The sequence below is a fragment of the Penicilliopsis zonata genome, assembly GCF_001890105.1.
Source record: "Penicilliopsis zonata CBS 506.65 unplaced genomic scaffold ASPZOscaffold_26, whole genome shotgun sequence".
Taxonomy (NCBI): Eukaryota; Fungi; Ascomycota; class Eurotiomycetes; order Eurotiales; family Aspergillaceae; genus Penicilliopsis; species Penicilliopsis zonata.
This window is the reverse complement of record NW_019208932.1, coordinates 1-27,461: the sequence shown is the minus strand read 5'-3', so window position 1 is coordinate 27,461 and position 27,461 is coordinate 1. Positions and strand designations below refer to the sequence as shown.

The following is a 27,461-nucleotide window of genomic DNA, read 5'->3' as shown; positions in this document are numbered from 1 at the left end:
TCAAATGAGGGTTTCGAAGGGAGCGGTGGAAATACTCTTTACGTAAAATATTCCGTTGTTGCTATCTGTGTCTTTTGAATTCATTCAGGTCCTTTGCGTGCAAATTCGGACTCACTGCTGGCTCCTCTCGGGCCATTGGGGATTCGGCGGGGAGATGCCACTGCGATCCTACGCTGCTACAGCTATTCATTGTCTGACGATGTTACTGGTGGGACGACATCTGCTTGTGATCCCGGTGCTTTCTGATTTTCATGCTTTCCTCAATTTTCTTTCAATGAGCCACTCTCGTTCGGCTCGATCTCCCAAAGTTCGTTGTTGGTGGCTTGGATAATCGCTGTCAGTGAAGCTTGCGGTCGTTCCTTGGCGGGGTCTCGGGCCCTGCCGCCCGTGCATCGAGATAAGCTCCCGCTCATACCGGTACGCACCGCCGCAGTTTATCAAAGTCTATAAAAGATAGTCTTAATGAAAAGATCTCCCCTTCTCAGAATGCTTGATGCTAAATACATTGCTTTAAAATTTGGTATGATGAGAATTCCCTAGCCTAGCACCTAACCACTCAACTAAAAAGCATTCAATATACTACTTAATATTAGTATATGAAGTTAGGTGGCTTATATTGTAAGCAGTGTGAGGTCACTGCAGACGGGAATGCGATACATAATTATAGATTAGAAATATAATACTGCCGAGCAGCGGGACATGAGCAACTCGATTTTCAAGAAGGACACTACCTAACTGCCCATACCTAGGCTAGAGACTCAGCATACGCCTGCATTAGGACTTATTACAAGGCAACGAATAATCATGGCCCTGGGCGTCATTGCTAATCTTATAGATGCTGTCTAGCGCGCCAGCTATGTAGTATACGGCCAAAGCCCATGGCGGCGAGTCTGTTACATCGTCTCGCGGCTGTTTCTCGCCCATATGGGTATTTTTATTACTGGCCTACAAAAACTTCGAGTTTGTAGTTTTCAAATACATCATTCATCAGTCCCTTCTATCAATGTTCTATCTACTGTAGTGTCAGCTCCATTATGGCTCCAAAACGCCCTTCTTCCACGTCATAGTAGGCTCTCGCTTCGGCATTCTGAGCACGCTTTCTCTCTTTTGGCGGAAACTTCTTGTGCCATATCGGAAGAGCTCACCAAAGGTGTTAGGCGCCGCGTCTTTACCTTCATTCTCAGGCATGTCCAGGAGAGTTCCCAGCTGCGGGGTATGGGTCAACCCCTGTGCGTGTGTGACTTTCCAGATCGTTGAATTGGCAAGCATATCCCACACTACCTTCTCCGCATCCTTGTACTTGTCTGAAGTCGGTTCCGCGTCAGGTCCTGAGCATGGGAGCGCCAGGATGTCGAGCGCCCGCTGGCCGAATCCCACAAAGGTGCTATTCCACTCTGTACGCGCAGTCTCCTGCCCTGCGTCCAGGGCCAACACGTTCTTTCGCCAATATTCAACCCCCGAGAATCCATCATCGCTCTCCTCCAGGCAGAGAAGTCGTGTCAGGCAGATGATCTGTGCAGCATAACCCGCGGCAATGTTAAAATCGACCCAGTCGTAGTCAAAGTTTTCACTCATATTTTCGAATGTTTGGGGTATCACTGGCGCGATGAGGGGGTCATTCAGAACATCCTGGATATCTTTCTTGTCTCCCCAAAGATGTGAAAACAGGCGGTGCCTGTCATTGCTGTGAGCTTCTTTCCAAGTGCCATTTACTCTAAATGTAGCCTACCACTGGTAAATCAGAGGATCCTTCTTTCGAGCTGCCACAAAGAAGTTTCCGGGGGCAAGTCCCCAGAGCATAAAAATGGCCACTTTATATGGCGATGTTAGGTCTTCCAGCTCATTCCAACAAACACGATCAAGATGGCGAACGAGAAAACTTCCAACGTCCATCCACACGCCTCCATGCTCATACAGACAAGCGGTGCGTGTTAGATCAGCGCCATGCTGGCCCACGTACGGCCCCTCCATAGTGCGATCCACGAAGGCCCGAGGCATGAGAGTCTCTGGCGCGAATCGAAGCACATTGTTGACTGATCCCGCGACGCTGTCCAACACCCGCACAGTCCATTCTGGACCAAGAATACGAACCCAGTCAATGACATTTCTCTGATTCCACTTGGGCATGTTGGTCAATCCAGAATGCCAATAAGCCCAGACATTTTTTTCTGATGTGACAGGCTTGTGTTCGGAGAGGCTTGCCAACACTTGTTCATCTGTCCGGCGATCTGTTGGTTCAATGAACTCTAGCTTGTCGCGGTACTCTTCTGGGATATTCGGAATCATGGTGGCATATACTTGAAGAGGTGAATATAAATAGGTGAGAAGGCAGCTATTCAAACACTCTTGGAAGATTTCAAAATGCTCTTAGAGATTATGCTAATTTATATATACCTGTTCACCCCCACATTATGATGTCTTTATATATTTCTGTACTAGTCTCTTATATATTTAGATAACTACTAGTCAACATAGATTCCCTTCTAAGGCTTATGGTTCCTCATAGAAACGCTTTCTCTTTCCATCAATTCAGTCCTTTGTCTCTGATAGTAAAGTGGGACGCTGTGTGGTAGCTGGGGGCAAAAACAACACACTAGTCCATTTAAAGTAGTCCGGTTGTCGGAGTCTTATTTTCCCCCACCATTGTACCTGTGCCTTGTTGAGCTAAAGCCCCATTTTTCTCAGCCCTTTCGTCATCACAAAAGCTGACAGGACCGCTGGCAGCCAGGGGAAACTTTAGTACTCCGTAAGCAAAATTCAGGGCCCACTAGACCGCTGAGCCACTGAAAATGTCAAGACATTGAAAATGGCCCTATGTGTAGTATGGTCATATAATATAATCCTGTGACAGCATGTCCCTTCTAATAACAATATGAAAGAAGCCGACAAATGGGATAACTGGCTCTATAAATATACTCCGTACAGTCTTTTCATTTCGGCCCCAGGCTGTGCATCCTACTAGCTTGTGTATAGAAAAAGCGGCTGGAGCACAGCCGAGTATGTGGAACCCCTTTCTATAACTACCCGTGGCTGGATACGAAAGATAGGTAAAAAGAATAGAATAAATAGAGTATACTATCACCCTGATATCACTAGAGAGTAAATCTCTAGATTTAATAGTCTCCTTACTTGGTGCATAAGGGCCAGCATCCTTAATCCCGGTCCAGTCGTCTTCTTTGTTCTTTACCTGTACGCAGTGAGCCAGTCCTTTTCTCTTCATGAATAAAGGCAAATTGGTCTGTACCTCAGCTAATTCCGGTTTCGACCTGAGCTGGATGCGCGGTGCTAGTGAAGCTCCAAGCTAATACATACCAATCATGGTGCTAAAAATGTTATAATTGCAGTGATGATGAAACTGGTGATGGATGATGCAAGTCCCTCCAAGCTAAGTAAGGTAATTTATGCAGGCTGCTCACAGCGGCGCTCAGGAACGGAGGAATTGATATGACTAGTTTTCTGAATGCATGGGGCAGACAGGTAGTGGGTGTAAGGCCGGTACCAACGCCGCCCCTACAACCGATCTAACTAAGCATACCCCGCGGCTAGTAGTAGACATTAAGTACCTATTAGGCACCTATTAAGTACTCTACTATAAGGATAGGCGAGTATAGCAATGAGTCTGGCATGAAAGAGGCAATATACTAGTATTTATAAGTAGTATATCTTATCTTAATAGTAAGATTATCACTACGTTCTTCTAGCTTTATAGGAACTTAGAGAAGAATAGTTTTCTCTTATATGATTATTCCTTAGTAGTAAACCTTATACTAACTTAGATTTAATTAATCTATTTAATATTAGAACTAAAAGAGTTTATAGGCTTAATATTAAGATATGATAATTTTTGAAGGCTAGTGTGATATTGGTGGCGCTATATATATCACCTAACTGAATATACTGCTTTCTAGCAGTATATTGATGCCTTTTTAGTCGAGTGGTTAGGTGCTTGACTGAGAATATCTCACTAGGGTTATAATCTTATCTAATTTAAATTAAGCTTAATATATTTAGTTATTTTATCTTATCTTTTAGTAAAGATAGATTTAATTATAGAGATTATTATAAGATAACTTTTATCCTTGAATTTTATAATAATAATAACTTCTTATTTTTCCTCTACTTTAAAACTCTCGGGTCTCTAGTATTATCCTCTATCAGAGAATACTCAATATACTTTAGCTATATAATGCAAAGATTCTCCCTATATAGAGCTAATAATAGGATTATATTCGACTAGCTAACTAGATAACTTTTAGGGATAAATATTATCTATAAAATATAAGTATACAATACAGTTAGGCCCTAATAATACATAAATAATAAGAATAATAAATAAATTAATAAGAAATAGTTAATAAATAGTTAAGTAAATGTCATAAAGAGTAACTTTATATCTAGTAATAGATATCTATATATCTATTTTAATAATATATAACCTATATAATCTAGGACTAAAAATATATCATAGAAAAGGATGACCTTAAGGCTGCTAGTTAATTAGGATGATTTATATATTTCTACTATTACCTAATTATCTAAGCCTAATATAGTTAGCTTTATACTCTAATTTTTTATTTACTTGATATATCTGGCCAAACTAATATTAGATATGCTGGGTAGTGTGTAGATCATATAGATATATGATACTATTGGCCCTGAATATGTACAGGATTTATTAAAAGATATAATCTATATAGCATGTTATGTGAGACTAATCCAGCAACTGAATAATAAGAAACCTATACGACTGGCTGCTTATACGCAGCGGCTTTCTACCTGATGGTAAGATTGTATTGACCTCAGAACGCTCTACACTGCTTAGATACTACAGCACACTCGATTTTTCTATTATGTTCTTGTAATATTTTATATCCTTCGCAAAGTTGCTACATGTAAACTAATCTTAGTCAGCTAGTGGAATCCTTCGCTCGGCCATCCTCCGAGGACACTTTCAAGTTTCAACAATCACCATTCCACCTGATGATGGCACCATGAAGACTGCTACAGTTAAGAAGTATCTCCTTGACCAGTGGTTTCTGGTCGGGGTCATGATCGTGATCTTGATTGCCTCCCAGGTCCAGGTCCCTGTCAGTCAAGAACAGCGCACCGAAACGGTGGTCTCATACCTGTGCATCACCCTCATCTTCTTTGTGACCGGGTGTACACTGCCCACCAGCGCCCTGGTGCAGAACTACAGCCGGTGGCAGGTGCATCTCTATGTGCAGGGGCTGTCCTTCCTGCTGACGTCGGCGCTGACCTTTGCGATTGTGTTGCTGTGCGCGATGGACCGGCACTTCATGGACGACGCCCTGCTTATCGGTCTCCTTGTTACTGGCTGTGTGCCGACCACCATCTCCTCCAACGTGGTCATGACGCGCAGCGCAGCGGGCAACGAGGTGTTGACTGTCGTGGAGTCCACCGTTGGCAACCTCCTCGGCCCCTTTATCACGCCGCTGCTCATCCAAATGTACGTCGCCGGCGGGGGCTGGTATACCGATTTCCTCCAGGCGGCCCACCTGGACGACTATACCGACATCTACCGGCGCATCTTCAAGCAGATCGGCCTGTCTGTTTTCCTTCCTCTGGTGTGTTGATCTCTCGCCATTGTGATCGCTATTATCATGTTGATGAAGTCTAGGCAGTCGGCCAAGTCGTGCAGTACTTTTGCCCCCGGATCCGGCCGCTATTCCAGGCGTGGCACGTCAACAAGGTCGGCTCGCTCTGTCTGATTGTCGTGGTCTGGGAAGCCTACGACCAGGCGTTTGGGTCCGGGGCCTTCTCGGGCATCCGGCCGGACAACATGGTCTTCGTCGTGTTCATCTCGATTGCCAATTTCCTCCTGTGGCTCACCATATCTGTTGCTCTCTCCTCTCTCTGGCTGTCCCGCGAGGATACGGTTTCCGTCGCATACTGCGTGCCGGCCAAGTCGCCCGCCATGGGGATCCCCTTGGCCAACCTGATCTTCCGCGAGCTCAGCGCCACGCAGCAGGCGCGCATCCAGGTGCCGATCGTCATATTCCAAGGACTGCAGATTGCCATAGGGAATATGCTTGTCCCGTTGTTTCGGCACTGGGTGCACACGAAACAGCGGGAGAGCTCAGGAGGCGAAGGAGGCTTGCCAGAGCGTTCAAATGAGAATTCGCCAGAGGATTCGAATAAGGGTTCTAGCTGAAGTGGGCTGGCTAGCGGTATTATAGAGTATAGACTATAGATAGATATAGAGACAGATAAGACCTAATATTTACTATCTGACATTACAAGATTTCACTCGGGTTAGCAGGACCCTATTCGAGGTCGCAGACATCTATAACCGCTATATATCTGACAAGCAGTACTGAATACCACTTGAATTCACCAATATACTTGGTCGCTATTATTATCTCACAATCCCACTCGCCTTGACATTCAAACAGAGATAACCCGGAGTATGTTTATATAATATCACTTGGCACTCCAGTCAGCTTTAAACGCTCCTCGCAAGCCAACCACCCCCACGCGCAGGAAGTCGTCCGTCTGCAGCAGGCGCCGGGTCTCCCCTTGCGAGTACTCGTCGATATCCCAGGAAGCCCAGACGAAGCGGCCGTGCAGGAAGCGCGCCTCTTCGGTCGTTGCCCAGACGGCGAAGGAGCCGGGCAGAGAGTCTGTCTGTCAGTGGAGAACGGGAAGATCGATATAGGGAGTTTACCATCGTCAAACGGGAGGTCGGTCTTCTTGACCCCCATCTTCGCCCACTGATCATTATGGATAAGCCCTGGGTGGAAGCTAATGATCTGTATCACGTCCGGGGAGACGTCCTTGGCGATCTGCTGAAGCAGCATCGTGCCTGCATTCTTGGTCAATCCGTATGTAGGGTACAGAGCTGAAGGGGCCAGCTGCGACTTGTATAGCATGTTTAGGGCCTGCGAGGAGACATGGATGACATTCTAGAAATAAACTTAGAGTATAATCTAAAATCTGTGGCATGACTAGGAGGATTACCATTCCACGATGAGGCTGCTGATGCAGCCCCTCGACCATGTCGAGCAGCCCGCGCACGTTGACCTCATACGAGTGCCATAGAGACTCAGCGCCCAGCTCCAGCAGGGGCTTCCCATCAGTGAAGTCCACAGCGTTAAGCACCAGCGTGTCGATAGTGCATTCGTCCCGGCGGAGCGCCGCCCACAGCGCCCGTACGGCGGCGTGGTCTCCCTGGTCGCAGGGCATCGCGAGGACCTCGCAGCCGGCAGCTTCGGGCTTTAGGGCCGCCACGGCCGTCTCGAGGACGGCAGCGCGCCGCCCGACAAGGATCACCTTGGCTGCCCCGGCCTGCACAAAGCTCTTGGCGATGCTGAACCCGATCCCCGTCGCGCCCCCGGTGACCAGCACGGTCTTGCCGTCCTGGCGGAGGGCGGGGCGCGACAGCGCGATCGTCGGGTACGCCGTACGATGCACCCGGCTGGTGAAGTTGGTCTCGATGTTCTGCTTTGTGTTCATTGTCCCGGTGGTCTTGTCTGACTGGCTGAATAGTTCTTGTCATAGCCATATCTACTGTCCAGAGCGCTAGATTTATATACTTCGCGAGTCCGTATTTGGAATAGTTCGCTTGTGGGAGCTAGCCGTCTGCGGCTAGCTCCCGCAGTGCACGCTAACCGTTCCAGTTTAGGCTCCGCAGCCTTTTCTGTCAGACAAACTGCAAGACAGACTTCTCTAGGGCGTTCAGCACAGCTGTTTTTACTATTTTAAAAATTATTTATTTTAATATTATATCAATAATAAAATAATTAATATCTTTTATCAAGGCCTTTTTATTGTTTATATAATATATCTTTAATTTAATCTTTAAGCTCTATTATTATTCTATAAATCCCCAACGTCACCGCCGCGATGCAGCAGGTGCCGCTGAAAGCCTGCGCAGCCTGCACCAAGGCCAAACGGAGATGCAGCAGAGAGGTCCCCTGCTGCATGCGGTGCCGGGTCCGCGGCCTGGACTGCACGTACGCGGGGGTTTCTGCCTCGAGCGTTGTAACGTGCCCGCTCGCCACGCCGAACACATGGGACGCCCTGCTCGACGACGCCTGGTCCCCCGTCCTGTCCCCAACAATAAGCCTACCCCTGGTAAGCCTGCCCGCGGCGTGGTTCCTCCTGCCTGAAACATGGACCGTCCACGCCCTGCCGCGGTCGCACCTGGCGCCCGTCCGCCCCAACGCGGCGTGGCGGTACATCCGCACCGTGCGGGGCTGGCTGGCGGACTGGGTGCACTGCGCCGGCAATGCCTTCTGCCACCCGCAGCTGTATGCGGCGGAGCTCCCCACCTGCATTGCGGACGCCATTACGGGTGTGGCCGCATATCTGGCCCGCACCCCGGCGTCAGAGCCGCTGATGTACCGCATCCTGGAGTCCCGGGCGGCCGACCTGGTGCGCCAGCCGCCCCCGCCCGCGCAGGACTGCCGGACGCAGCTGGCGCGCGTGCAGGCTCTGCTTGCCTACGCTGCCATCCGGCTCTTCGACGCCGACATCCGCCAGCGGTACCAAGCCGAGCAGCAGCTGCCGGCGCTGAAAGCATGGGCGCACGCCCTGCTGGCCAGTGCGCGGGAGATGAAGCTTCCCGACGGCCGGTGCGGAGACGTCGGGGCGACGGAGCGCTGGCACGCGTGGATCGTCGCCGAGAGCGTGCGCCGCACCTGGCTTGTCGCGCAGTCGATCTGCGCCATGTTTTGGACCATGCAGCGCGGCTCCGCGGAGTGTCCGGGGCAGCTGGCCTTCACGGCGCGGCGCGGCGTCTGGGACGCTGCCTCGTCGGGCGAGTGGATGAGGGCCTGTGGCGACAATGTCGACTTGATGCACCAGACACAGCTGGAGCTGGTGGATCTCGATGAGTTTGGGCAGGCGTTCATGGAGCTGACGGTCCCCAATCCATGTTTGCTGGGAGCTCATGGAGGATAGAGTGAATACATCAATAAGTTACTATCAGAAGCCCCGGGGACTTTCTCAACCACTCAGCCATAAAAAGTGCCAATGACAGTCCTTACTAAGAATTGGGGTATTTATCCTCCAACAGTCATCTATATCGACGGCCTTTAGTCCAGCATTGACATTCAATAGACCTTGGATCAGATATCCTCCTTATTCCCCGACTTGGTAAACGGAGCTTCCCAGTACACCCAAGACCTGTGACGGTTGAGACATATCAAACCCAACCCTAAACCCTAGACCTCTTCCAGATAATGCAGTGCACCGCAGTCAGCACCGTCAAGCAGTCCAAGCTCTCAGGCATAAGCATAGTATAAAAGCTTATTTCCAGTACCAAAGCCAACCATGCTAAATGACGGTGTTGACTCTTCTAGTGAGGTCAAGTCCATGTGGGAAGAAAGTGCCATAATTATGAAACTAAATACACACTCAATCTACGGGCAAGTATAAAAATAAAAACATACAACAGTAGGGATTCGCTGGTGGTCACCCACCCAACTACTAACCTACCGGCGTGTGGCTTAAGTACGGCTGAGCGGACGGGAAGCCCTGTTTTCCACACCCTGTGGTCGTATGTGATAGATCAAAGGAGATAAGGAAATAGATAGAGGATAGATATATGAGGTTTATATGATCAGTAAAGAAATGGACTCCTTTGGCCATTTTATGAGAAAAATGCGTGTTGAAAAAACATGATCAACTTCTTTGAAACAATCAATTAGCCCATCATATATATGACCAATGCCATTCCGAACAGCCTCTGCCGGCCTTCAACTCTGCTGCGGAGAGTCAAGGAATACGCGAGGCTGTCAGCCTCGTCGATTGATCCCGTTGCCAGCCTCATTCCAGGCGGAGAGCCAGAAATCTGACCAGTCTTCGCGGATGAAATATCTCCCTCTTAGGGCCTACATCAAGACTTCTCTCACACATAGTATAGGCCATGCTGTCTAGGTCAGGTGGCTAGTCTAGAATTGAGGGTGAAAGTCTCACTTAATAAAGAGATAGACTCAATTAATCTAGATCCTGACTATAGAGAGAAGTACTTGATATTGATATATCTAAGTATAGGTATATAATATATTATTACTAGCTATATTTAGTCTAATAGAGGATATGGGGTGAAATGTGCCCTAATTGCTCACCTTTGGTTTATAGTAGGCTTTAACACAGACTACTGCTTGAGCTGTAATTCTTGAGGGACCTATCCCTTTTGCAGTACAGTATAGAGACAGAAAAACCTTCTATGATAATGATAGCTGCAGAAAAAAGATAGCCTAGGAATATATTTAAGAGCACATAATTAGTCTACTAGAACACTAGACCAAAGATGATAAAACTATTTGACACACTAAAACAGTCTTTGATATTATATTAGTCTTTATTAATGAGAATAGCTTTATAACCCATAATTATATGGGCAGCTTTGGAAATGCAGGGAGTGATTAAGGGTCTCAATAAGCGAGTGTACTTGTCGGATGGTTGAATATCCCGGGGGCGAGGAAATATAAGAAAAATGCACCCACGCCAGTCTTGCGTTGAGTTAAGGCTATAGCTGGGGGAACGAATGATGAAAGCACCAATTTCTGCCTCATTATTCTAGTCCCGACGATACAGGATCGTCCCCCAGCCCAGCTGGTCGTAGCCACCGCTGGTCGACCCGTAGTCGCCACCACCTCCTTCAGCGCCTCCACTGGCATTGACGACCAAATCGCGATACAGGCCGGTCCAAGAAGCATTCAAACCCATGACGCCGTTATAGTGTGCGTAGAGCAGCTCTGCTATCGGACGAATGTCTCCGCGACTTGCCGGGCTGATACCTGTGGCAGTGCCATGGATATTTGTATAGGTTTCGAAGGGAACGTCTTCGTAAACATTGTACTTGAAAGCATATTCCGAGCTAAATTCAAGTTCCGTCAGTCAGCGCCAAGTGGGTTTAGGCAAGAATAGGGGATAAAATATACCCTGCAAGGATCCTATTGGAGTAGAGAGAGAATAGGTCAACTCCTTGGTTATAGCCTTGTTGGGCGAGCACGCCGAGCAGAGCAAAATCCAGAGTTGAATGTCCCTGGTCGCGACCAGCTTCCTGGCCTTGACCAAGAGGTTTGTCGGAGCCTTCTTCCGTAGAAATATACCAGATGGCGTTGAGGAGAGCGCCCATACCCGTACCGTTCTTGAAATAATCAATCGCCTCATCGATCATCGTTTGATTATCAGAGAGGACACCAATACTATGAATCGAACAAAGGGTGCAAAGATCCCACTTGACTCGTCGGAACGAACATGATTTAGCAAAGATGTTGTTATGAAGAAAGAAATTGCGAACCCTAGATAGATGCACTCACGTTTGCCCAGTAGTTGTCTATTGATGCACCGTTATGGTTGACCAGAAAGTCGATGTTTTCAGCATAAAAGTACTTGACTAGGATTTCTATCACGGCATCAAGTCCAGTCCAGGCAGGATATTCCCGCAAGATTTCGGCAACATTAGCAAGCTGATACCCGTAGAGTCCGGCTGCCAGGAATCGATCCGCGCTCCCAAGAATGCCCTCCGTGAGGGTTGAGCTCCATGCATCCAGAATCCTGGCCGCAGCGTCGGCATTGGCGGTTGTTCCATTGATTCTCCAGGTAAGGGCATTTGCATAGGCCGCAGCGATGTCCCTATATAGGGAGGGATAATTCTGGGTACAATCGGAATCTCCTCTGCACACATATACTTGCGGGCTTGGAACATAATCTGGATTGGCAGCAGCAGCCAGGTTGAGCCAAGCTTGATATTGAGGCTGGGTTTTGGCAGCGATATAACCTTGGATTCGAGCAAAGTCTCTATCACTATGCAGCAGACCAGGATGAACGATGGTCTGCTGGGATTGGGAGTCGTTCTGGTAATTGGACGTATTGTAGTTGGATATGTTGTATTTGGAGTGAGAGTGGTATTTGGAATGGGAGTGATGTTCGCGAGCATCAGCGATGGAAACAAGGCCAAAAGTGGCTAAATAAAAGATATTGGCCAATTTCATCTTGTCAACAACTGAACTTTATTTTAATAATAATGTGACCACCAATAGTCAAACTGATGGTTTCTGATATGTCTCACTTCTTACATTTATACTTCATGGCCCTTGCAAATCCTTTCTAGATACAATTGAAAACTACGGGATTTGATTCTAACAATGATATGTGTCTGTACAGACCCCTTAATATAAATCGGGTTTGGAAAAGCACTAAATATTCCAAGTGGTCCGTACTGAAACAGCCCACCGAACTCAAGTTCATTGCCACCTCATACGATGTAGGTGCCCACTGCTTATTTCAACCTCCACATCGATCAGGGAAACAGGATATATCGTGCTAAAGAATGCCAGTGGGGTTGTGGGTACTGGAGAGGGTCTTTAAGTCCCTCTTGGCAACGGCGTTAATCGGGAATATACCGGAATAGGGATTTTAACCGTCGGAAGCGAACCGAATACCAGATATGAAACACGATGGGGAAGACAAAAGAGGAAAAATCCCGTTGTTCTAGAAAGGGGGCATCGAGCGAGGAGAAGACCTGATTATACCCGACAGCTCACCATGTGTGGACTGGGTTTTATCTCAATATGCTGTTCCCAGCCATACCTTACTGGCTCGCGCGTAGTAGATTAATACAATACAGGTAGCTATCAGTAAGAAAAAATGACTACCAACCACAGCTTCATTCAGGAGTCACTCTCATAAAGATCGGCATGTCTTGGCATTGGGGTCGGGGACAGTCAACCGACGAGTGTTGGTGGGCGCCCCATTCGGAGACAATAATTGGTGAGTATGTATAGGCTTGATAAGATCCGGTCCTGTTAAAAGAAAGTACCTGTGTTATAGTAGAAAGGACCTCTAATGGTCTCCAGCAGACAGTGTCAAACACGGTCTATGCCCTCATATTGTACCTTGGTCTCACGTATTGGTTCTCTCTGTCTGGATACGATCCGAAAACGTGGCAGCCAGTAGTTTATATCGAGCATCTCTTGATTGGACTTTCTTGGGCCCTGAGGGTTCGGTGGGACATGAGACGCGGTGGAGAAGGGCCGCGTGGCCATCGGCTTGGATGTTGAACCCTAGCTTGATGTAAGTTATTATGATGTATGTAGTGCATCTCCTTTTAACTATTTGTCAAGTGAGCCATTTATTCTCAACTCCTTTACTGAAACCAGAGATATTGTTTGACAATAGGGACAGATTTCTAGTCAGATATATACGTAGTATGGATCACCCTGCTTCTTACAGAATGATCAGATCTCAAAGAGCACGCCTATACCTAGCCAAATAAATAATTTTGTGGAAGGTGGTGACAACCATCGCAACCAGAATTCTTCTCTCTCGCGCCGACGATTTGAAGACCGGTACCGGGATTGCAGTGGGCTCCACAGACCTTGATGCTATCTGTCTGCAACGTAAACCCGAGGAATGATCGCTATTCGACCATTGAACTCCCCACTGATGTAGGAAGCCCGCCTTTGCCTCAAATCACTGCGCCAAGCTTGGATTTTCAGCTGCCCGGTATGATCTTGGAAATCGGGAGAGGGCGCGTGAGGAGGGCCTTTCCTTCCACCAATGAACGAGAAATATACACGTTGATCACTAATGGGTACTACGGAAAGAGAGAAGAGATCCTGGCTATCTAACCCCATTCCATGTTTGTGACAGGAAGAATGGCTTTTATGCCCCATCATAATCCCCCCGGAGCAGCTCAGACCATGAGGCATATTAGCATCCTTATAGCCCTGGTATGGGGGAGAGAGGATATTTTACATCATGTTATTACTACCACTCTAAGGATAAGATTCATTTATATAATATTGAGTACTTGAAACTCTGCTTCTAAGTGAATAATAACTTTCTCTCAAAAAGGTCTCTCCTGTCTTCATATATCAGCCAGTGATATAGTTTACATAGCCATTAATTTAACATTGGATAGTAATATAGCTTATGAGCTAGAAATAAGACTGCAAATTATGAATATTAACCTATTATTGATGAAGATACCTGATATCTAGATGCCTTTTATTGCCCTCCTAGTTCCGGCAAAACCTGCGTGGCGTTGATCAGGGGCGCTAACCCAATTGCTGTCAGCTGAAGTGCAGACAAAATAGTTATATTATAGTAGCATGCATACATAAAGATTGCCAACTCTGGCAGGATAGTTGGAGTCGCGCTCCCCATTCCCAGAAACATACGCCATATACAGCATTGCCTCACGGGTGCTAATGATAGTGCTATGGCCAGTTCTTGTAGGAAGGGAGTAATGGCTATGGTTGATGACTCGTGAGGCCTCAAAGAGGTAATCATCCTTCCTGCGGATACATATGGTCTCATTGTACGTAGATAGGATCCCATAGCGGCAATGGCACCTATCCATGTAAGATGTGATTTGTCCTGTTGTCTCATTAGGAGTGAACTGAGAGAGATCTTGCAAGTGTTATTGACATACCCCATAGTTTCTCAAAATCTTCCGCGTTGGGATTGCAAAGTCTAGTTGTCCACGGGGTTTTGAATTCCCCAACCATCACAGTCTTCGACCCCCTTTCAAGAAGGATGATGTCGGGGTACGCCCCAATGCTGCAGTCCTTAGGCTCATCTTTCCCAAGCTGGTAATCAGAAAATTCCGGGAGCCCCAACTGGCCTGTGATGGTATTGACCACGACGGCGACATTGTTCACCCACCTTCCAGTCAAGCCTGCCTCGTTAGCAATAGGATAAATCTCTGGCTAGATTGAAGCTTGGCTGTGGCTGGTAGGAGGGCCCTGGCCTAGTACATTGGGACGACTGGTATACTGTCTCACTGCCTGGGCAAAGTTTGGCCACTCTGTGACTTGTGACTTGTGAAGCTTGCACTTGTCCTGTCTTGACGCTTTGGTCAAACATTTCCCACCTACTCGAAGAGTAGGCAGCTTTGACCAGATAGCTTCACGCTCCTGGTTAGAAACTAAGGTGGCCATTTTGAAGTCTCTCAATTGAGGTAATTTAGATAGAAGGATAGGTAATCATATGAGCAAAGATAGGGATTCTTATTAGACCTTGGTGATGAGAGATACTTGCTGTGGATAAAAGAGCTACGCAATCTTCGAGGCCTATTGAGCCATTCACTTTTCCCCAGCCACCTGACTGCGGTCCATATCAACTGCCATTTGTGCATTCCTCTCTCTCTGATTCGTCACCTCTTCATCCTCCTCCTCGTCCCACTCATTCTCGTCCCATTCCTCTGGTAGGTTGCTGAGTGTCAATTCGTATGAATCCGAGTCAATCGGAGGTTTGTCTATGATCCTTTGGTCCCAGGACATTGAGCTCAGCCCAAGGAAAAAACTATTAATCAAGTAGCACTGTTAGTCATTCACAACCCAAAGAATAACCCAGTAAATAAGGGATGCTTACACTTTTCCGCTCTCTTGGTGATAGAAGATATCACTTATATCCGGGCATCCATACCAACCAAGCTGACGCCAGGACCTGTATAATCAGGACTGAAATAGAAAAGTAACACAATCAAGAAAGCCTACTCATGTGCCTCAAGAACTTGCTTTCTGATAGACTGCATCTCCTTCCGTGACAGTTTCAATGGTTTAAACCGCCGATATTCTGGCAAGAGCTGCTCACCCTGCATCTTTAAACGCAGGATAATAAATACCGATGCACCGGGGTTTAGATCCTGAGGCCCACCCTGTATCTGCTCCTCATGTGCAATATACCGGGGCAAAGTGCCCGAGTCTGCGCACTGGATCATTGCTTGACACTCATTACGAAACCGCTCCTTGGCATTGGATCGCAGCCATTCCTGACCAACACTTGTCCAGCGTTGATGGATGAGTCTTCAATATAGTGAGTAGCTGTTTGATACCAGATGGTTGTATACGGACGTACTCATAGCTAAACTTGACAATAACAGCCTGCCCAGTCCGATCCGGCCCGGCAGTGATGCAGCCCTCAAAGACAACGTTATAATTATCTGTGGCTTCGCTGCAGTACTCCTTTAGGACTGTTGTGAGGTGGACTGTGTAGGCCTGGATTTGTACTGCCTGGCCCTCGCGCCTCTTAAAGAGTGTGCCATTAGGGAAATAGGAGCAAGGGGGAAATCGCTTCTCGAATTCAACCATCTTAACTTCTGTAATTCTGGGAATGCATTTTTAACAATTCAACATATAGTAATAGGAGGGTAGTATATATTAGATCATGTAGATGTCATGACTCAACCATGGAACAATAATGAATTAGATACTGGTCCTAATCATATTATATTCTATTATCCCATGATTATATATTCGCCCTCTATATCTTCCTGCTGATCAGTGAGTCCAATTTACGTACATGCATGGATTTGTATTGCTATTTAACCTGGTATAGGCAGGTGGTCATACTTCTAGTAAACTATAGCAGACACAACAGAAAATGTGCTAGTTTAAATACAGCTATATAGCTCAATTAAACTTAGTATGAAGAGGGCGATAGGGGCTAGAAAGTAGTGAAGGATATCAGGAAGTGACTACTATACCATTATAATTAGTCACTCTCTCCTGATATGCTGGATTCAATTTTGGTCGGCTCCGTCGAGTCTTTTGAAACTGCCACAGCCAAGCTAGTTGGCATTATCATCAGTCCAGTGAATAGAAGATGAGAATATTTGATTCAATGAATAAATTTACTCTTTTAACTATAGTATTAGTGAGCTATAGCCACATAACTAGAGTAGTTAAGAGGTGCAGGCACCATTCTCGCACTGCACCCCCCCATCAGCCGGCACTGGACAGTTCTTTCCCCTGATCCAAATATACTCCACATATTCCCCATCTACAACTGCCTCGCAGATGGCCTAAACTGTTACTATGATATATGTCAAGAGGAATCTATAGAAGATACCAGGTAGCCCTCATCACACACACATCTCTTTTTGGCGCCTTCGCTACAGGTTTCGCCAAGCGTGGCACAGGCAAGCACTTGGCTGGCCAGGAGGCCGAGGGAGAGAGCGAGAATGCCAGTCTTCATGATATAGAGAGAATGGTAGCTTTAGACGTGCAAGAAACCGGGGGAAATGTGGTGTAAGATATGTTGTAGCTTCCTGAAGCTTTTTTTACCAAAAATGCCTACTTATATACAAGTATGTAGCTGTTGTGACTGGGAGCGGGCTAATATCGGATTTCACTTGACGAAGCCCTTGCAGGATCAGGTGACCAACTCATGATTCATTTAAATCATTGCCGTAGATAGTTTTATATATATAATCATACTTCACATGTTATCATTTATTATCTAGTATTTAATTAATGAATAAAAATAATACTGCCTGTTTTGCTTATCTCATGTAGCCGTCTTTCAATATTTTGTATATGAAATATGGCCAAAATATACCTAATATATTTGCCAAGATGGAACAGGCAGCCAAGAGAAAGCTTCAATAGACATTGTCTCACTCTATCCATCATTGGCCCATCCTTATTTAGCTCAGTTTATCCCAGTATCACTTTACATAATAGAATATCTAACTATTTTCCTGAATATTGAAAAGTCATACGGTGCCAGGCAAAAACCCTTACCCCGCATGTGGGACAACATGAAAAAGACGGGATAGAGTATATTGATTGGGGATGAGGTGCCCTGTACTATCCTTGGCAGATGTTCCGTTGGTCTAGCGGATACTGGGTATGCTGGCTTTTATCTGCATTTTCCTTGGATAAGCTGGGCAATTCCCTCATGAATATCTTTGTACAAGGTGATGAACCACAATCATAGCACAGAACTAGTAGCCATGCTTATCCACTAAGGATAATTTTCCTAAAAACAACGGCTTAAGGCTTGTAAATGCAAAATCAGATATCAACCCCTTCTGATACGGTCATAAGTACCAACAAAATGTCCTGGTCTGGCTATTGCCCTCGGAGGCAGATAGAATAGGTAAAATTGACTCGCTCCCTATACTGGGCAAGAATAAGAAGCATCTTTCGTTATGAAGATTGACTACATTCAGTATGTCTAGATACTAATTCCGAAGGACCTTTTTCCTTGCTATGTTTAGTCCTAGTATAGTAGCCTCTTAGAATATCTAGGACTCTAACATTGATACATTAAAAATAAAAAATAGCACAAAACATAGCACAAATACCTGTCATTGCCCTAGGAAAACTTGACTAATTCCATTTGTCATGCGTGCTCCTCTTCTATCGCTTCTTTTCCGTCTTAGACGCGTCTGTTTGTTTGGTCTGCTGCTATTCCCATCCGCCACCTGGTCCCGGTGTTTTCTACTCCAGCTGCTCTGTACCATCCCAGGGACGCTGCTGGCCAATTCCCTGAAAAGGACAGAGTATACGACGCTTTTAGCGCTATAAACGACTGAAAAAAGTGGGTAGAATTTATTAATGGGATAGGTCTTTTACTCTGTATGCTGGTTGAAGGATTCATAAGTCCTGCCCTAATTGATTGCCTAACCGCTAACTGGTTAGTATCTGTACTCCATACTGACTAACTAATTATGAATAGGCTAACTTCCTGTCATTTGTAAGTTCTACCTAGCGAAAAGAACTAAAAAGCATAATATACAGTATACCAAGTACATACTTGAAAGACTTAGAACAATACTGATTGAAAGTCTAATTTTATAGTCAGTTCCACCAATCAGACAGATATATCCGAAAAATGAAAATGATGTTACTTATCACTATGGAGTACTTTGTAAATGGATGCCTGGAAGCTAGCTTCAAATAGAAATAGCTGCTCCACATCCAGTTAAATCTTTGGCCAATGCGCTTCAATCCATTATCTGGCCACAAATCTCTATCTGAACAGTTAGCAAGTCTAGCATGGCTAATAGCTGGCGCTCAGGTTTGATATGTTTGTAGACTATATATTAGTTCAAGACTAGTACTTCTCTTCTGTTTTCAATCCTTTTCTTCTCTGTTATCATTGTCTTCCTAAAATGTCGCCCAGGCTACCTGCCCAGTCTGCCACTCCGGCCGAGGTCCGCAGCTATATAGCTCGAACACTGAAATTCAAGCACAGTGCCACCTGGGAATTTGCCAGTCAAAAGGCTGAGCTCTGGGAGATTGGACGAGGCTCTGAGCTGTGTGCTTCTAAACGAGAGTCCTTGGAAAAACTTTTTGGAGTGAATGTGGGCTTGTGTCTTTTTCAAGGCATCCGTGAGGATGAGGACGAAGATTGGCAGGAATCGAAAATCGGAACTTATAGCCTTTGTATGTCCTATTTCTTTTCTCAATCCATACACTTTGCTGATCCCGCCAGGGTTTGTAAAAGCCAGCCAGGTCGTGGACACCGCGCTTTTTTTCGTGGATTATGTACCACAAGGTGATTACGCCCCATGCTTTGAGCCATATAAGAACTTGATGATTGATTCAATGCAGCGAATGAATTTCTTCCTCAGATCACATTCATCTCTCATCTAGCATTAGGGGTTTCCAGCATCAACTATGTCTGCCGACGACCGAAGCTTGACAACTATATGATGTTGTTCAGCGGACTAATGAGGCTGTTCATCAGCTTTACAAATTATCCCAAGGACTCTGGCTCGGAGATTGTCATGACATTCTTTGCCCTATTTGCATTTGCTTTTTCTTGGACGTAATTACGCGAAGCTCAATTAATGTATATTTCTTATCTGCATTTAATTCAATATAGCCCTATATAATTCTATCAATGAAAGCTCGATGTTCATATGGCTCCTCTGGTTCATATCTAGCGCTGGTGGCACCTTTACTAATGCTCTTGACGGTCGATCAAAGGTTACTCTGAACCCGGCATGGCATGTTAAACTGCCTCTTCTATAAGTGGTTGATCGCGGGCCTGCAGCTGATCATCGCCAGCCGTATCAGGCGTATAATGGCATAAATACAATTCGCCTATGGCTAGGGAGCAACAGTTCACCTAATAGATGAAAATACCTTATAATACTAGTATAGGGCGCATATAGCCCTTAGTAAGGACAAACCTTCTGCAATAATATTAGCACTAGTCTATTGTCCAGATCTCAACATGTGCAATTGTCATCAGTGCCTGAAGATGCACCAACAGTCTGTATCGATGGCTGTATACTCGCCGATGGTTCTGCTGATATGACATAGCTAAACTCTTTTCCTTGTGATGATAATAAACTAACTTTGTTGAGTAGTATAAAAGAGACGTAGTCAATATATATCTCTGCAAAAGGATTGGTTTTTATTAGACTAGGTTGAAATTAAGTCAAAAGAACTGAATAATGAGGGTCCACAAGGTTAAACACAGATCGGTGGACTAGAGTGTGGGGTAAGTGAGAGAAGTTGAACTATAGAGATGGAAGATTTATGGAAATAACCAAGTAGCGGATGCTTAGCTATTCCTGCATCACTATTAAATAAGATATTTAGAGAGAATATAGACATAAGACAAAAGCTTATGCTAACAACCTAGGAGGCCCCAATGAATATCCTTGTAGAATATTCCTTGCCAACGCTCTGGCCTGCTATGATCCCAGGAGCTCAAAAAGATAGCTTAGAATCACTAGAAAAAGGCCAATATGAGACGATAAGAAAACTCCCGAGTTATGTAGTAATACGCTCCATGGAAAATAAATGTAGAGTTCAATATATAATCATGATAAATGTTCTTTCCTACAGTAATATGTAGACAACTACATCCATTCAAGTAATGGATGACAAATCTCCTGTGCTGATCGTCCGGATCTTAGATTATTTAAGGGGGATCTGCCCTCTCACATCATTACTCCTCTTTTGCTTTTCCTTTTGTTTTAATCTCCCGTTATCCAGTATTCCTCTGGTCGGTGTTAATGAATTATGCTTTTTACTCTTATTCTTCTTGCTCTAGCTCTTACTTCCTCAGTCAAGACCAATACAGACTGCAAATGTTTCCCCGGCGACGATTGCTGGCCGTCTCTGTCAGAATGGTCCGCCTTAAACACAACAGTGGATGGCCGTCTGATAGCGACTGTTCCCATTGGGACGCCGTGCCATAGTCCCGACTACAATGCGACCGAGTGTGCATATCTACGGTCAGAGTGGTTATTACCTACTATTCAGTGAGTATTTATCACCTTTTCTATATCGCTTCTCCATTGCTTCTAACTACAAGTTAGTTACAATTCCTCTTCTTCTGTCATGGCCCCCCTCTTTGCCAATGATAGCTGTGACCCATGGCAACCCATCTCCCGACCGTGTCGACTAGGTAATTATGTCCAGTATGCGGTGAATGCTTCTGGTCCTGGCGATGTGACTGCTGCCCTTCAGTTCGCCACGAAACACAATATCCGTTTTGTGATTCGTAATACAGGACACGATTATAACGGCCGGTCGACCGGTGCGGGAGCTCTCTCCGTCTGGACGCATCATTTAAAAGAGACCGAAGTTCTCTCCTGGTCTGATGGGGGCTATTACACCGGTCCGGCAATGAAGTTCGGGGCCGGTGTACAGGGCTTTGATGCACTCAAGGCAGCGTACGATGCTGGCTTCTCCGTTCTGACGGGCGAGTGTCCCAGTGTGGGTATTGTGGGTGGTTATGTGCAGGGTGGAGGCCATTCGGCTCTCAGTACAATATATGGGCTGGCAGCGGATAACACACTGTCATTTGAGGTGGTACTCCCCAATGGCACCCTTATAACTGCGTCCCGTGAAAGGAATGTCGATCTCTTCTGGGCTTTGAGTGGTGGAGGGCCTGGCAACTACGGCGTGGTTCTCTCAATGACAACCAAGGTATTCCCCGATGCGACTGTTAGTGGAGCCGAGTTCACCATTACCGCTCCGAACAGTGATACCGATGCAATGTATGCCGTGGTGGATGCGTTTCATGACGCCCTCCCTGGAATTGTTGACCAGGGGGTGATGATCATCTATTACTTTGGAGCCGGGTATATCAAAAGCCCTGCGATTACGGTCTATAATAAGACTGCTGGCGAAGTGGCTGCTATTTTACAGCCCTTTATCGATTCAGTGGCCTCACTAGGGATTGAGGTGAAGCCCAACTATACTCAATTCTCCAGCTACTACGACCATTACAATCACTACTGGGGTCCGTTACCGGAGGGAAACATTCAGGTCGGGGTTAGTCTCTTTGGCGGCCGGTTGATCCCCCGATCTGCGATAGCTGGCTTCAGTAGCATTTCTCGTGCGATGATTGATCTCGGGGTCACATTCATTGGCGTTGGGCTTGACGTCTCCCGGTTCGGCGGCGATAATGCTGTCCTCCCCGCCTGGCGAGACGCAATCGTCTCCGCCTCCCTAACATATGATTACAGCTTCACTCTCCCTTTTGCAGATATGTGGGAGCGGCAGGATAATATCACTCGCATTGTACAGCCACTTATTGAAGCCGCCACCCCAGGTTCGGGTGCGTATATGAATGAGGCAGACTTTCAGCAGCCGGATTTTCAGCAGGTATTTTATGGAGACAATTATCCGGACCTGCTGGCGATTAAGAAGAAATATGACCCGCAGGGCCTACTTTATGGCATAACAGCAGTGGGAAGTGAAGAGTGGGTGGTCCATCAGGATGGACGGATGTGTAGATCATAAGCTACATATAGAAGATCATCTGAACTGTATTCTCTCCATAAAACAGGCGAGCCTGAGATGAAGGTATTCGGTCAAAGGTTACAGGGGATTGCAAGGAGATCGCAAGTCGTTCATTGCTAGCTATTCCTAGCCAAACTTTCAATCCGTTCAATAACAAGACTTTCCGCCCAAGCAACTATAGTAGAGTACATATTGCCCATGAATCCATCCATTAACGCATCAAAATTGCTATAAGTCTAGTTCCACTCCAACAGAGCTCTCTGGATCTCTGCAATGCATTCCACGGTCGTTGGATTCGTGGTATTTTCAAACAGCTCCTCCAGGGGGTCTGGCGTGAGAGGCTAGAGTGTCAATAGCAGGGAAGAGAGGAACCTACATTCAAAATACGCAATCTTCATGGTCTTGATATAGGTCGCCAGCCCCTCGGGGTCACACAGCGCCGAAGTATCTGACCAGTTATATGTTGCATCGCCCGCGTTGTTGCACAGCTCCCCGCCAAAAGCGTTCTCACCAGCCACCTTGAGCGTATAGTCAACCCAGAACTGGCAGCTAGTAGTGTCGAATGTGTCAAAGGTGCCGCCATCATAACCATCTGGCCCGCCGTCAAAGATGCAGTCATTATGGAGCGTGATTCAGCGCTCATTCTTGAATAAGGCGCGATGATCCGCTAGATACCGCATCGCCACCTTGTTCCAACTGCCCAGAAGCGTGGTGACTATCTCGCTCTTGATCGCCTTATCCGTAGCGCTGGCATTGGCGCCAATCACCTCGCAGTACTGGCCCGACTATAGCGAATGGTAAGTCTTGGGTTGGTAATAGGGACATATTGATTCTGGACTCACATGCCATTCTCTCCATTCGCCGAGAAAAGGTTTGGGTTTAGGGTTTATACTTATAAAGCGCCGAACCAGCTCAGAGTCAACATAAGCACCGTGGAACTAGCCGTGAAGCTGTCATAGCCTGGCTGATAGTAGCAGGCATGTTACATGCCTGAAATAGCGTTGCCACGAAGCATTTCTAGACCTACCACGTTTTCATCTATTGTGGGCAACTGTAAGATTAAAATCATGTTATTTGCTCCATAGAAAGGCGGAAAATAATCCGTGGAACTGACCAATACTTGGGATGAATGGTGTATGAAGCATTGCAGAATTATCCCCATCATTCCTGAATTTCAATAATCCTAGTGATTAAATCGCCAAATAAACATTGAACAAGCTAAGTGAGGGTTATATTAACCCGCCGCAACTTCAAGCCATCCACCACAGTAGCTCTACTTTATCTGATATCCACCAGCTAAGATACCGCAGGAGGAGTAATTGTCCATTTCCATCTTATCCGTGGAAGCTTTCTATATCAAATATTGTTGGATGCCATGATCATGACCATGACCAAAGTCACCCTTCAAAGCAAATGTCAGCAGCCGGTCATCTGAAAACTGGTCTTTCCTATGCTGCAGCTCCTCCATGTCCCAATTAGCCGAGATATATCGACCGGACAGGTACTGTTTGTCGCCACTCGCAAGCCATACTGCGGTGCCCCCCACTAGCTCATGCGTGTCCTTCATGAACGGCGCCTGAAAGGGCACGCGGACAGCCATCTCGGTCGGGATAATACCTGGATCAAGCCCTATAGAGGTGATCTGTGGGTGTTCCATGTGCAGAAACTCTGTGAACTTGGCGATTGCAATCTTGCTCATTGAATAGCTGCTCATCTCTGGCGGCCGCGCCTGAGCAGCCGACGAAACCAGATTAAGAATGACAGCCTGGGGGCTGGGCTGGTGTTTAAGGAAGGTTTTGGTGACCACGAACACTCCCTTAACGTTGGTTTCCTAGATATCGCTCGGTCCTCTGCAAAGAAGACGTGGGAGAAAGGGAATAAAAAGAAAAGAAATACCTGTGTGGCCCACCAATTGTCCACATCAGAATCAATAATGGAGTTCAGCGACTCCAACGTGCCGGCGTTGTTTATCAAGACGTGCGGCACTCCGAACCTGGTCACGATCTCTTGAAACACCCGATCCACGACGGCTGCATCGGTCACGTCAGTTGAGGCTGTGAAGACCTTCGTCCGTGGGTTGATCTGAGTGACGAGAGCCGCCGTCTCAGCCAGATCAGATACGGACCGGCCAAGGAGGATGATAGCGTCAGCACCCGCGCGGGCAAAGGCGGCGGCAAATGCCTATGTAATGATGAGCCACTTTTTTTCTGTTTCTCAAGATAAATCCTCGAACCTACAGACCGGCCGAGACCTCTGCTCGCGCCTGTGATAACCACCACCTTGCCCGCCTGGGAGAGCGCAGGGTCTGTAGGGTCGATGGCGGGGTAAATGTCCCGGTAGAACTTCTTGGTGAAGGCCCCTGCCTTGACAAGGGCGTCGGGGTCAATATTGGTAGGCATAATAGATTATGATTATAAGGGGTTCCCGATGGAGAGCTTTCACGGAAACTAAAAGATATGATTATGGATGGTAAGTAAATCCTAAGCAGATACTTTCAACCCGCCTAGAGTGAAATGAACTGCCTAAGGTCCTGTCTTCCAGCAGTTGGGGTCTACTTATCTATATACAGGCGCTGGTGCGGGGTAATACTGTCACGCGGCATGATCGGCACGGCCCGGGCCTCAGCAAGATATGCTGGATATGAACTGGGGCTAAAATTGTTTTTTTTTAAATGACTATTGTAGGTTGTGCTTGGTAGCATTCTTGGTAAACAGTCAGCTGGGCCCAGAAAAAAAATTGGATGGAATGCCAAAAAAAATGACCAGACTGGGGCTCGATCCCAGGACCTTATCGGTGTTAACGATACGTGATAACCAACTACACCATCCGGCCGCAGATGAGATAATCTCTATCCAATAAGACTTCAGAAGCAAGCTGCAGAACTGCAACTTTTTCTAGCAAGATATGTGCAGTGATTAGGCGGTTCATCGCGGTCTTCCGCTGCCATTGAAGAAATCCAAACTTTTCTAGTACATGTAATATCTTGTTGCAGAAAAGGATGACCTTAAGGCTGCCAATCAGGATGATTCATATATATTTACACCATCACCTGACTAGCTAAGCCTAATGTAGTTAGCATTATACTCTAATTTTTTATTCACTAGGCATATCTGGCCTGACTGACATTAAATAGGCCTAGGGGTATAAATTATATAGGAATATAATACTATTAGCCCTAAATATATATAGGATTTATTAAAGTTATAAGCCTAATTAACTTTTAATTATTATTATATTTATTTATAAGCTTTAAAGACCTGCTAAAGATATAGAACTATTATATTAATAATATTACTAAGCTAAAATAATATTTATAAATCTATACTATATATATAGACTATTAATGCACCACTAATAAGCTAAAGATAATAAGTATTCTAGATAAGATATTAAATAATATAAAGATATTAGTCTTATTAAAGAATAATATAGACTAACATCTTTAGTATAAAGCCCTATAAATTATTATAGATTTATATAATATCTAGAATTATATTAATCTAGATAATAATATAAAACTAGAGCTACTAATAGCTCTAGATATTATAAATTATAATAAAGAGGTATAATTACCTAGGGACCTAAAGGGACACTAACTAATTATATATACTAAAGCTAATAAAGAGTATTACTATAAGTAAAAAGAATATAAATAGTTAAAGATAAGGATCTTTTATATCTTAAACTATATATTTTAGTCTATATAGACTAATCTCCTAATTATTATAACTAATAACAACACTATAAAGAGGATAATTAAGTAGTTATAAATATATTTAGCACTAATAGAGATGCACTATAAAGCTAAGCTAATAAATTAATAAAGAAATATTAATAATAAATATATATTAAAGACTAATCTAAATAAATAGTTAAACAGCTAGGAATCTATATACTATAACTATAAAGATATAAGGATTAAAGCTATTATAAATAAGGTATAGTTAATACTATAGTTCTTAAGCTATATTAATTAACTCTATAAAGGCTATATATTAAATATAGAGTTAAAGCTTTAATATAAAGACTTATAGGTAATAATTATTAATAAACTATTAGTAGATTTTTAATAATATTTTATAATATAATTAAGTAAGTATATTAACTCTATAGATATAGTATTTATAATATATAAAGGATATAATAAAAATAGATAGAAGAAGGCTAAAAAAAAGGCTAATAAGAATTAGATTTAAGGCCCTTATAAACTAAAGAAAAGAGATAAATATATATATAGTAAATAACATCTATTTAATATATACCTATATATTAATAAGTATATCTAGAAGCTAGGATAGAAACTAGATAATACTATTATAAAGAGATTTAAATAAGTAGAGAAGAGAATCCTTATATTAAAAAGCACTATAAATAGGGCCTATAAGAAGATAAATAAGCTCTATATAAAGAGAGGAGAGATATATAATATTAATGCCACCTATTAAATATATAATATTTATAGTATATATATTAAATCTAATAAAGATAAGTATATAACTAAAAGCTTTATAATAAGCTAAGCTATTAATATAGATAATATATATACCTAATAAGAAGTAGGTGAACTATTTAATATAAATAATATTATAGAATATATATTAAGTAATAGCTATATCCTAGATTTAGGCGCAAGTATATATATTTATAATAACTAATCTAGATTTACTATATATATACTAGTTAATAGTATATTATAGACTAATATAAAGTATAGCCTATATAAGGGAGTAAGTATAATTATAATATATCTTAAAATAACTAATAGATATTAGACCTCCCTAGATCTTAAAGATATAATCTATATCTTAAGATTTTATATAAATCTTATATTATATAAGTAATTAAAAGAGAAAGGATTATATTAAAATAACCTAAATATATAACTTATAAATAGACTAATTAATATTTATATTATTTAGGATAGATATAATTAATTTATACTTAAATATAATAAATTATAAATTATATTTATAGTAGATATAA

At 44.5% G+C, this 27,461-nt stretch overlaps 12 protein-coding genes and 1 non-coding gene across 13 annotated transcripts; 4 read left to right on the top strand and 9 right to left on the bottom strand.

Moving 5' to 3' along the window:
- Positions 1-964: 964 nt before the first annotated feature.
- ASPZODRAFT_137036 (hypothetical protein) lies at positions 965-2,332 on the bottom strand. Its single transcript, XM_022724198.1, has 2 exons — positions 1,730-2,332; positions 965-1,675 (listed from the first exon to the last, which is right to left on the bottom strand). Exons 1-2 carry the CDS (start codon positions 2,284-2,286, stop codon positions 1,033-1,035), a joined length of 1,200 nt encoding a protein of 399 aa, XP_022577159.1. The 5' UTR covers positions 2,287-2,332; the 3' UTR covers positions 965-1,032.
- Positions 2,333-4,991: 2,659 nt separating this feature from the next.
- Positions 4,992-6,172, top strand: ASPZODRAFT_20175 (hypothetical protein; the record flags this gene model as incomplete). The annotated part of the gene is made up of 2 exons (XM_022727543.1): positions 4,992-5,585; positions 5,639-6,172. The coding sequence occupies 2 exons, from the start codon at positions 4,992-4,994 to the stop codon at positions 6,170-6,172; spliced, it is 1,128 nt and encodes a 375-aa protein (XP_022577158.1).
- Positions 6,173-6,310: 138 nt separating this feature from the next.
- Positions 6,311-7,473, bottom strand: ASPZODRAFT_104672 (hypothetical protein; the record flags this gene model as incomplete). Its single annotated transcript, XM_022720868.1, has 3 exons — positions 6,311-6,641; positions 6,686-6,923; positions 6,967-7,473. The coding sequence occupies 3 exons, from the start codon at positions 7,471-7,473 to the stop codon at positions 6,442-6,444; spliced, it is 945 nt and encodes a 314-aa protein (XP_022577157.1). The 3' UTR covers positions 6,311-6,441.
- Positions 7,474-7,767: 294 nt separating this feature from the next.
- On the top strand, positions 7,768-9,116 carry ASPZODRAFT_137034 (hypothetical protein). Its single transcript, XM_022724197.1, has one exon. The coding sequence runs from the start codon at positions 7,864-7,866 to the stop codon at positions 8,920-8,922; it is 1,059 nt and encodes a 352-aa protein (XP_022577156.1). The 5' UTR covers positions 7,768-7,863; the 3' UTR covers positions 8,923-9,116.
- Positions 9,117-10,347: 1,231 nt separating this feature from the next.
- ASPZODRAFT_162077 (hypothetical protein) lies at positions 10,348-11,966 on the bottom strand (the record flags this gene model as incomplete). Its single annotated transcript, XM_022726557.1, has 4 exons — positions 10,348-10,846; positions 10,911-11,209; positions 11,292-11,828; positions 11,925-11,966. The coding sequence occupies 4 exons, from the start codon at positions 11,964-11,966 to the stop codon at positions 10,546-10,548; spliced, it is 1,179 nt and encodes a 392-aa protein (XP_022577155.1). The 3' UTR covers positions 10,348-10,545.
- Positions 11,967-14,077: 2,111 nt separating this feature from the next.
- On the bottom strand, positions 14,078-14,918 carry ASPZODRAFT_147056 (hypothetical protein; the record flags this gene model as incomplete). Its single annotated transcript, XM_022725225.1, has 3 exons — positions 14,078-14,388; positions 14,411-14,687; positions 14,763-14,918. The coding sequence occupies 3 exons, from the start codon at positions 14,916-14,918 to the stop codon at positions 14,078-14,080; spliced, it is 744 nt and encodes a 247-aa protein (XP_022577154.1).
- Positions 14,919-15,062: 144 nt separating this feature from the next.
- On the bottom strand, positions 15,063-16,070 carry ASPZODRAFT_147055 (hypothetical protein; the record flags this gene model as incomplete). The annotated part of the gene is made up of 4 exons (XM_022725224.1): positions 15,063-15,282; positions 15,352-15,426; positions 15,477-15,785; positions 15,838-16,070. 4 exons carry the CDS (start codon positions 16,068-16,070, stop codon positions 15,063-15,065), a joined length of 837 nt encoding a protein of 278 aa, XP_022577153.1.
- Positions 16,071-16,617: 547 nt separating this feature from the next.
- ASPZODRAFT_1284730 (hypothetical protein) lies at positions 16,618-17,043 on the bottom strand. The gene is made up of 2 exons (XM_022722035.1): positions 16,831-17,043; positions 16,618-16,783 (listed from the first exon to the last, which is right to left on the bottom strand). The coding sequence occupies exons 1-2, from the start codon at positions 16,954-16,956 to the stop codon at positions 16,664-16,666; spliced, it is 246 nt and encodes an 81-aa protein (XP_022577152.1). The 5' UTR covers positions 16,957-17,043; the 3' UTR covers positions 16,618-16,663.
- Positions 17,044-18,742: 1,699 nt separating this feature from the next.
- ASPZODRAFT_169935 (hypothetical protein) lies at positions 18,743-19,638 on the top strand. The gene is made up of 3 exons (XM_022726913.1): positions 18,743-19,154; positions 19,204-19,266; positions 19,323-19,638. The coding sequence occupies exons 1-3, from the start codon at positions 18,881-18,883 to the stop codon at positions 19,541-19,543; spliced, it is 558 nt and encodes a 185-aa protein (XP_022577151.1). The 5' UTR covers positions 18,743-18,880; the 3' UTR covers positions 19,544-19,638.
- Positions 19,639-20,706: 1,068 nt separating this feature from the next.
- On the top strand, positions 20,707-22,645 carry ASPZODRAFT_124969 (hypothetical protein). Its single transcript, XM_022721409.1, has 2 exons — positions 20,707-20,989; positions 21,047-22,645. The coding sequence occupies exons 1-2, from the start codon at positions 20,748-20,750 to the stop codon at positions 22,476-22,478; spliced, it is 1,674 nt and encodes a 557-aa protein (XP_022577150.1). The 5' UTR covers positions 20,707-20,747; the 3' UTR covers positions 22,479-22,645.
- A 69-nt stretch (positions 22,646-22,714) lies between these two features.
- ASPZODRAFT_147052 (hypothetical protein) lies at positions 22,715-23,327 on the bottom strand (the record flags this gene model as incomplete). Its single annotated transcript, XM_022725223.1, has 3 exons — positions 22,715-22,806; positions 22,855-23,070; positions 23,321-23,327. The coding sequence occupies 3 exons, from the start codon at positions 23,325-23,327 to the stop codon at positions 22,715-22,717; spliced, it is 315 nt and encodes a 104-aa protein (XP_022577149.1).
- Positions 23,328-23,829: 502 nt separating this feature from the next.
- On the bottom strand, positions 23,830-24,877 carry ASPZODRAFT_76276 (hypothetical protein; the record flags this gene model as incomplete). The annotated part of the gene is made up of 3 exons (XM_022730076.1): positions 23,830-24,309; positions 24,375-24,659; positions 24,716-24,877. 3 exons carry the CDS (start codon positions 24,875-24,877, stop codon positions 23,830-23,832), a joined length of 927 nt encoding a protein of 308 aa, XP_022577148.1.
- A 359-nt stretch (positions 24,878-25,236) lies between these two features.
- Positions 25,237-25,310, bottom strand: ASPZODRAFT_t160. Its single transcript has one exon. It is a non-coding gene; the product is annotated as a tRNA-Val (tRNA).
- Between the last annotated feature and the right edge of the window lie 2,151 nt (positions 25,311-27,461).

What these genes read in the sequence shown, in the direction of transcription:
- ASPZODRAFT_124969 (XM_022721409.1), top strand. Translation starts at nt 20,748, where the DNA reads ATGCTTTTTACTCTTATTCTTCTTGCTCTAGCTCTTACTTCCTCAGTC. An exon ending in TGGTTATTACCTACTATTCA is followed by an intron (nt 20,990 to 21,046) that starts GTGAGTATTTAT and finishes ACTACAAGTTAG; the next exon opens with TTACAATTCCTCTTCTTCTG.
- ASPZODRAFT_169935 (XM_022726913.1), top strand. Translation starts at nt 18,881, where the DNA reads ATGTCGCCCAGGCTACCTGCCCAGTCTGCCACTCCGGCCGAGGTCCGC. An exon ending in AATCGGAACTTATAGCCTTT is followed by an intron (nt 19,155 to 19,203) that starts GTATGTCCTATT and finishes TGATCCCGCCAG; the next exon opens with GGTTTGTAAAAGCCAGCCAG. An exon ending in CGTGGATTATGTACCACAAG is followed by an intron (nt 19,267 to 19,322) that starts GTGATTACGCCC and finishes GATTCAATGCAG; the next exon opens with CGAATGAATTTCTTCCTCAG.
- ASPZODRAFT_1284730 (XM_022722035.1), bottom strand. Translation starts at nt 16,956, where the DNA reads ATGAAGACTGGCATTCTCGCTCTCTCCCTCGGCCTCCTGGCCAGCCAA. An exon ending in TGTGTGATGAGGGCTACCTG is followed by an intron (nt 16,784 to 16,830) that starts GTATCTTCTATA and finishes GTAACAGTTTAG; the next exon opens with GCCATCTGCGAGGCAGTTGT.
- ASPZODRAFT_137036 (XM_022724198.1), bottom strand. Translation starts at nt 2,286, where the DNA reads ATGATTCCGAATATCCCAGAAGAGTACCGCGACAAGCTAGAGTTCATT. An exon ending in GATCCTCTGATTTACCAGTG is followed by an intron (nt 1,676 to 1,729) that starts GTAGGCTACATT and finishes CAGCAATGACAG; the next exon opens with GCACCGCCTGTTTTCACATC.
- ASPZODRAFT_137034 (XM_022724197.1), top strand. Translation starts at nt 7,864, where the DNA reads ATGCAGCAGGTGCCGCTGAAAGCCTGCGCAGCCTGCACCAAGGCCAAA.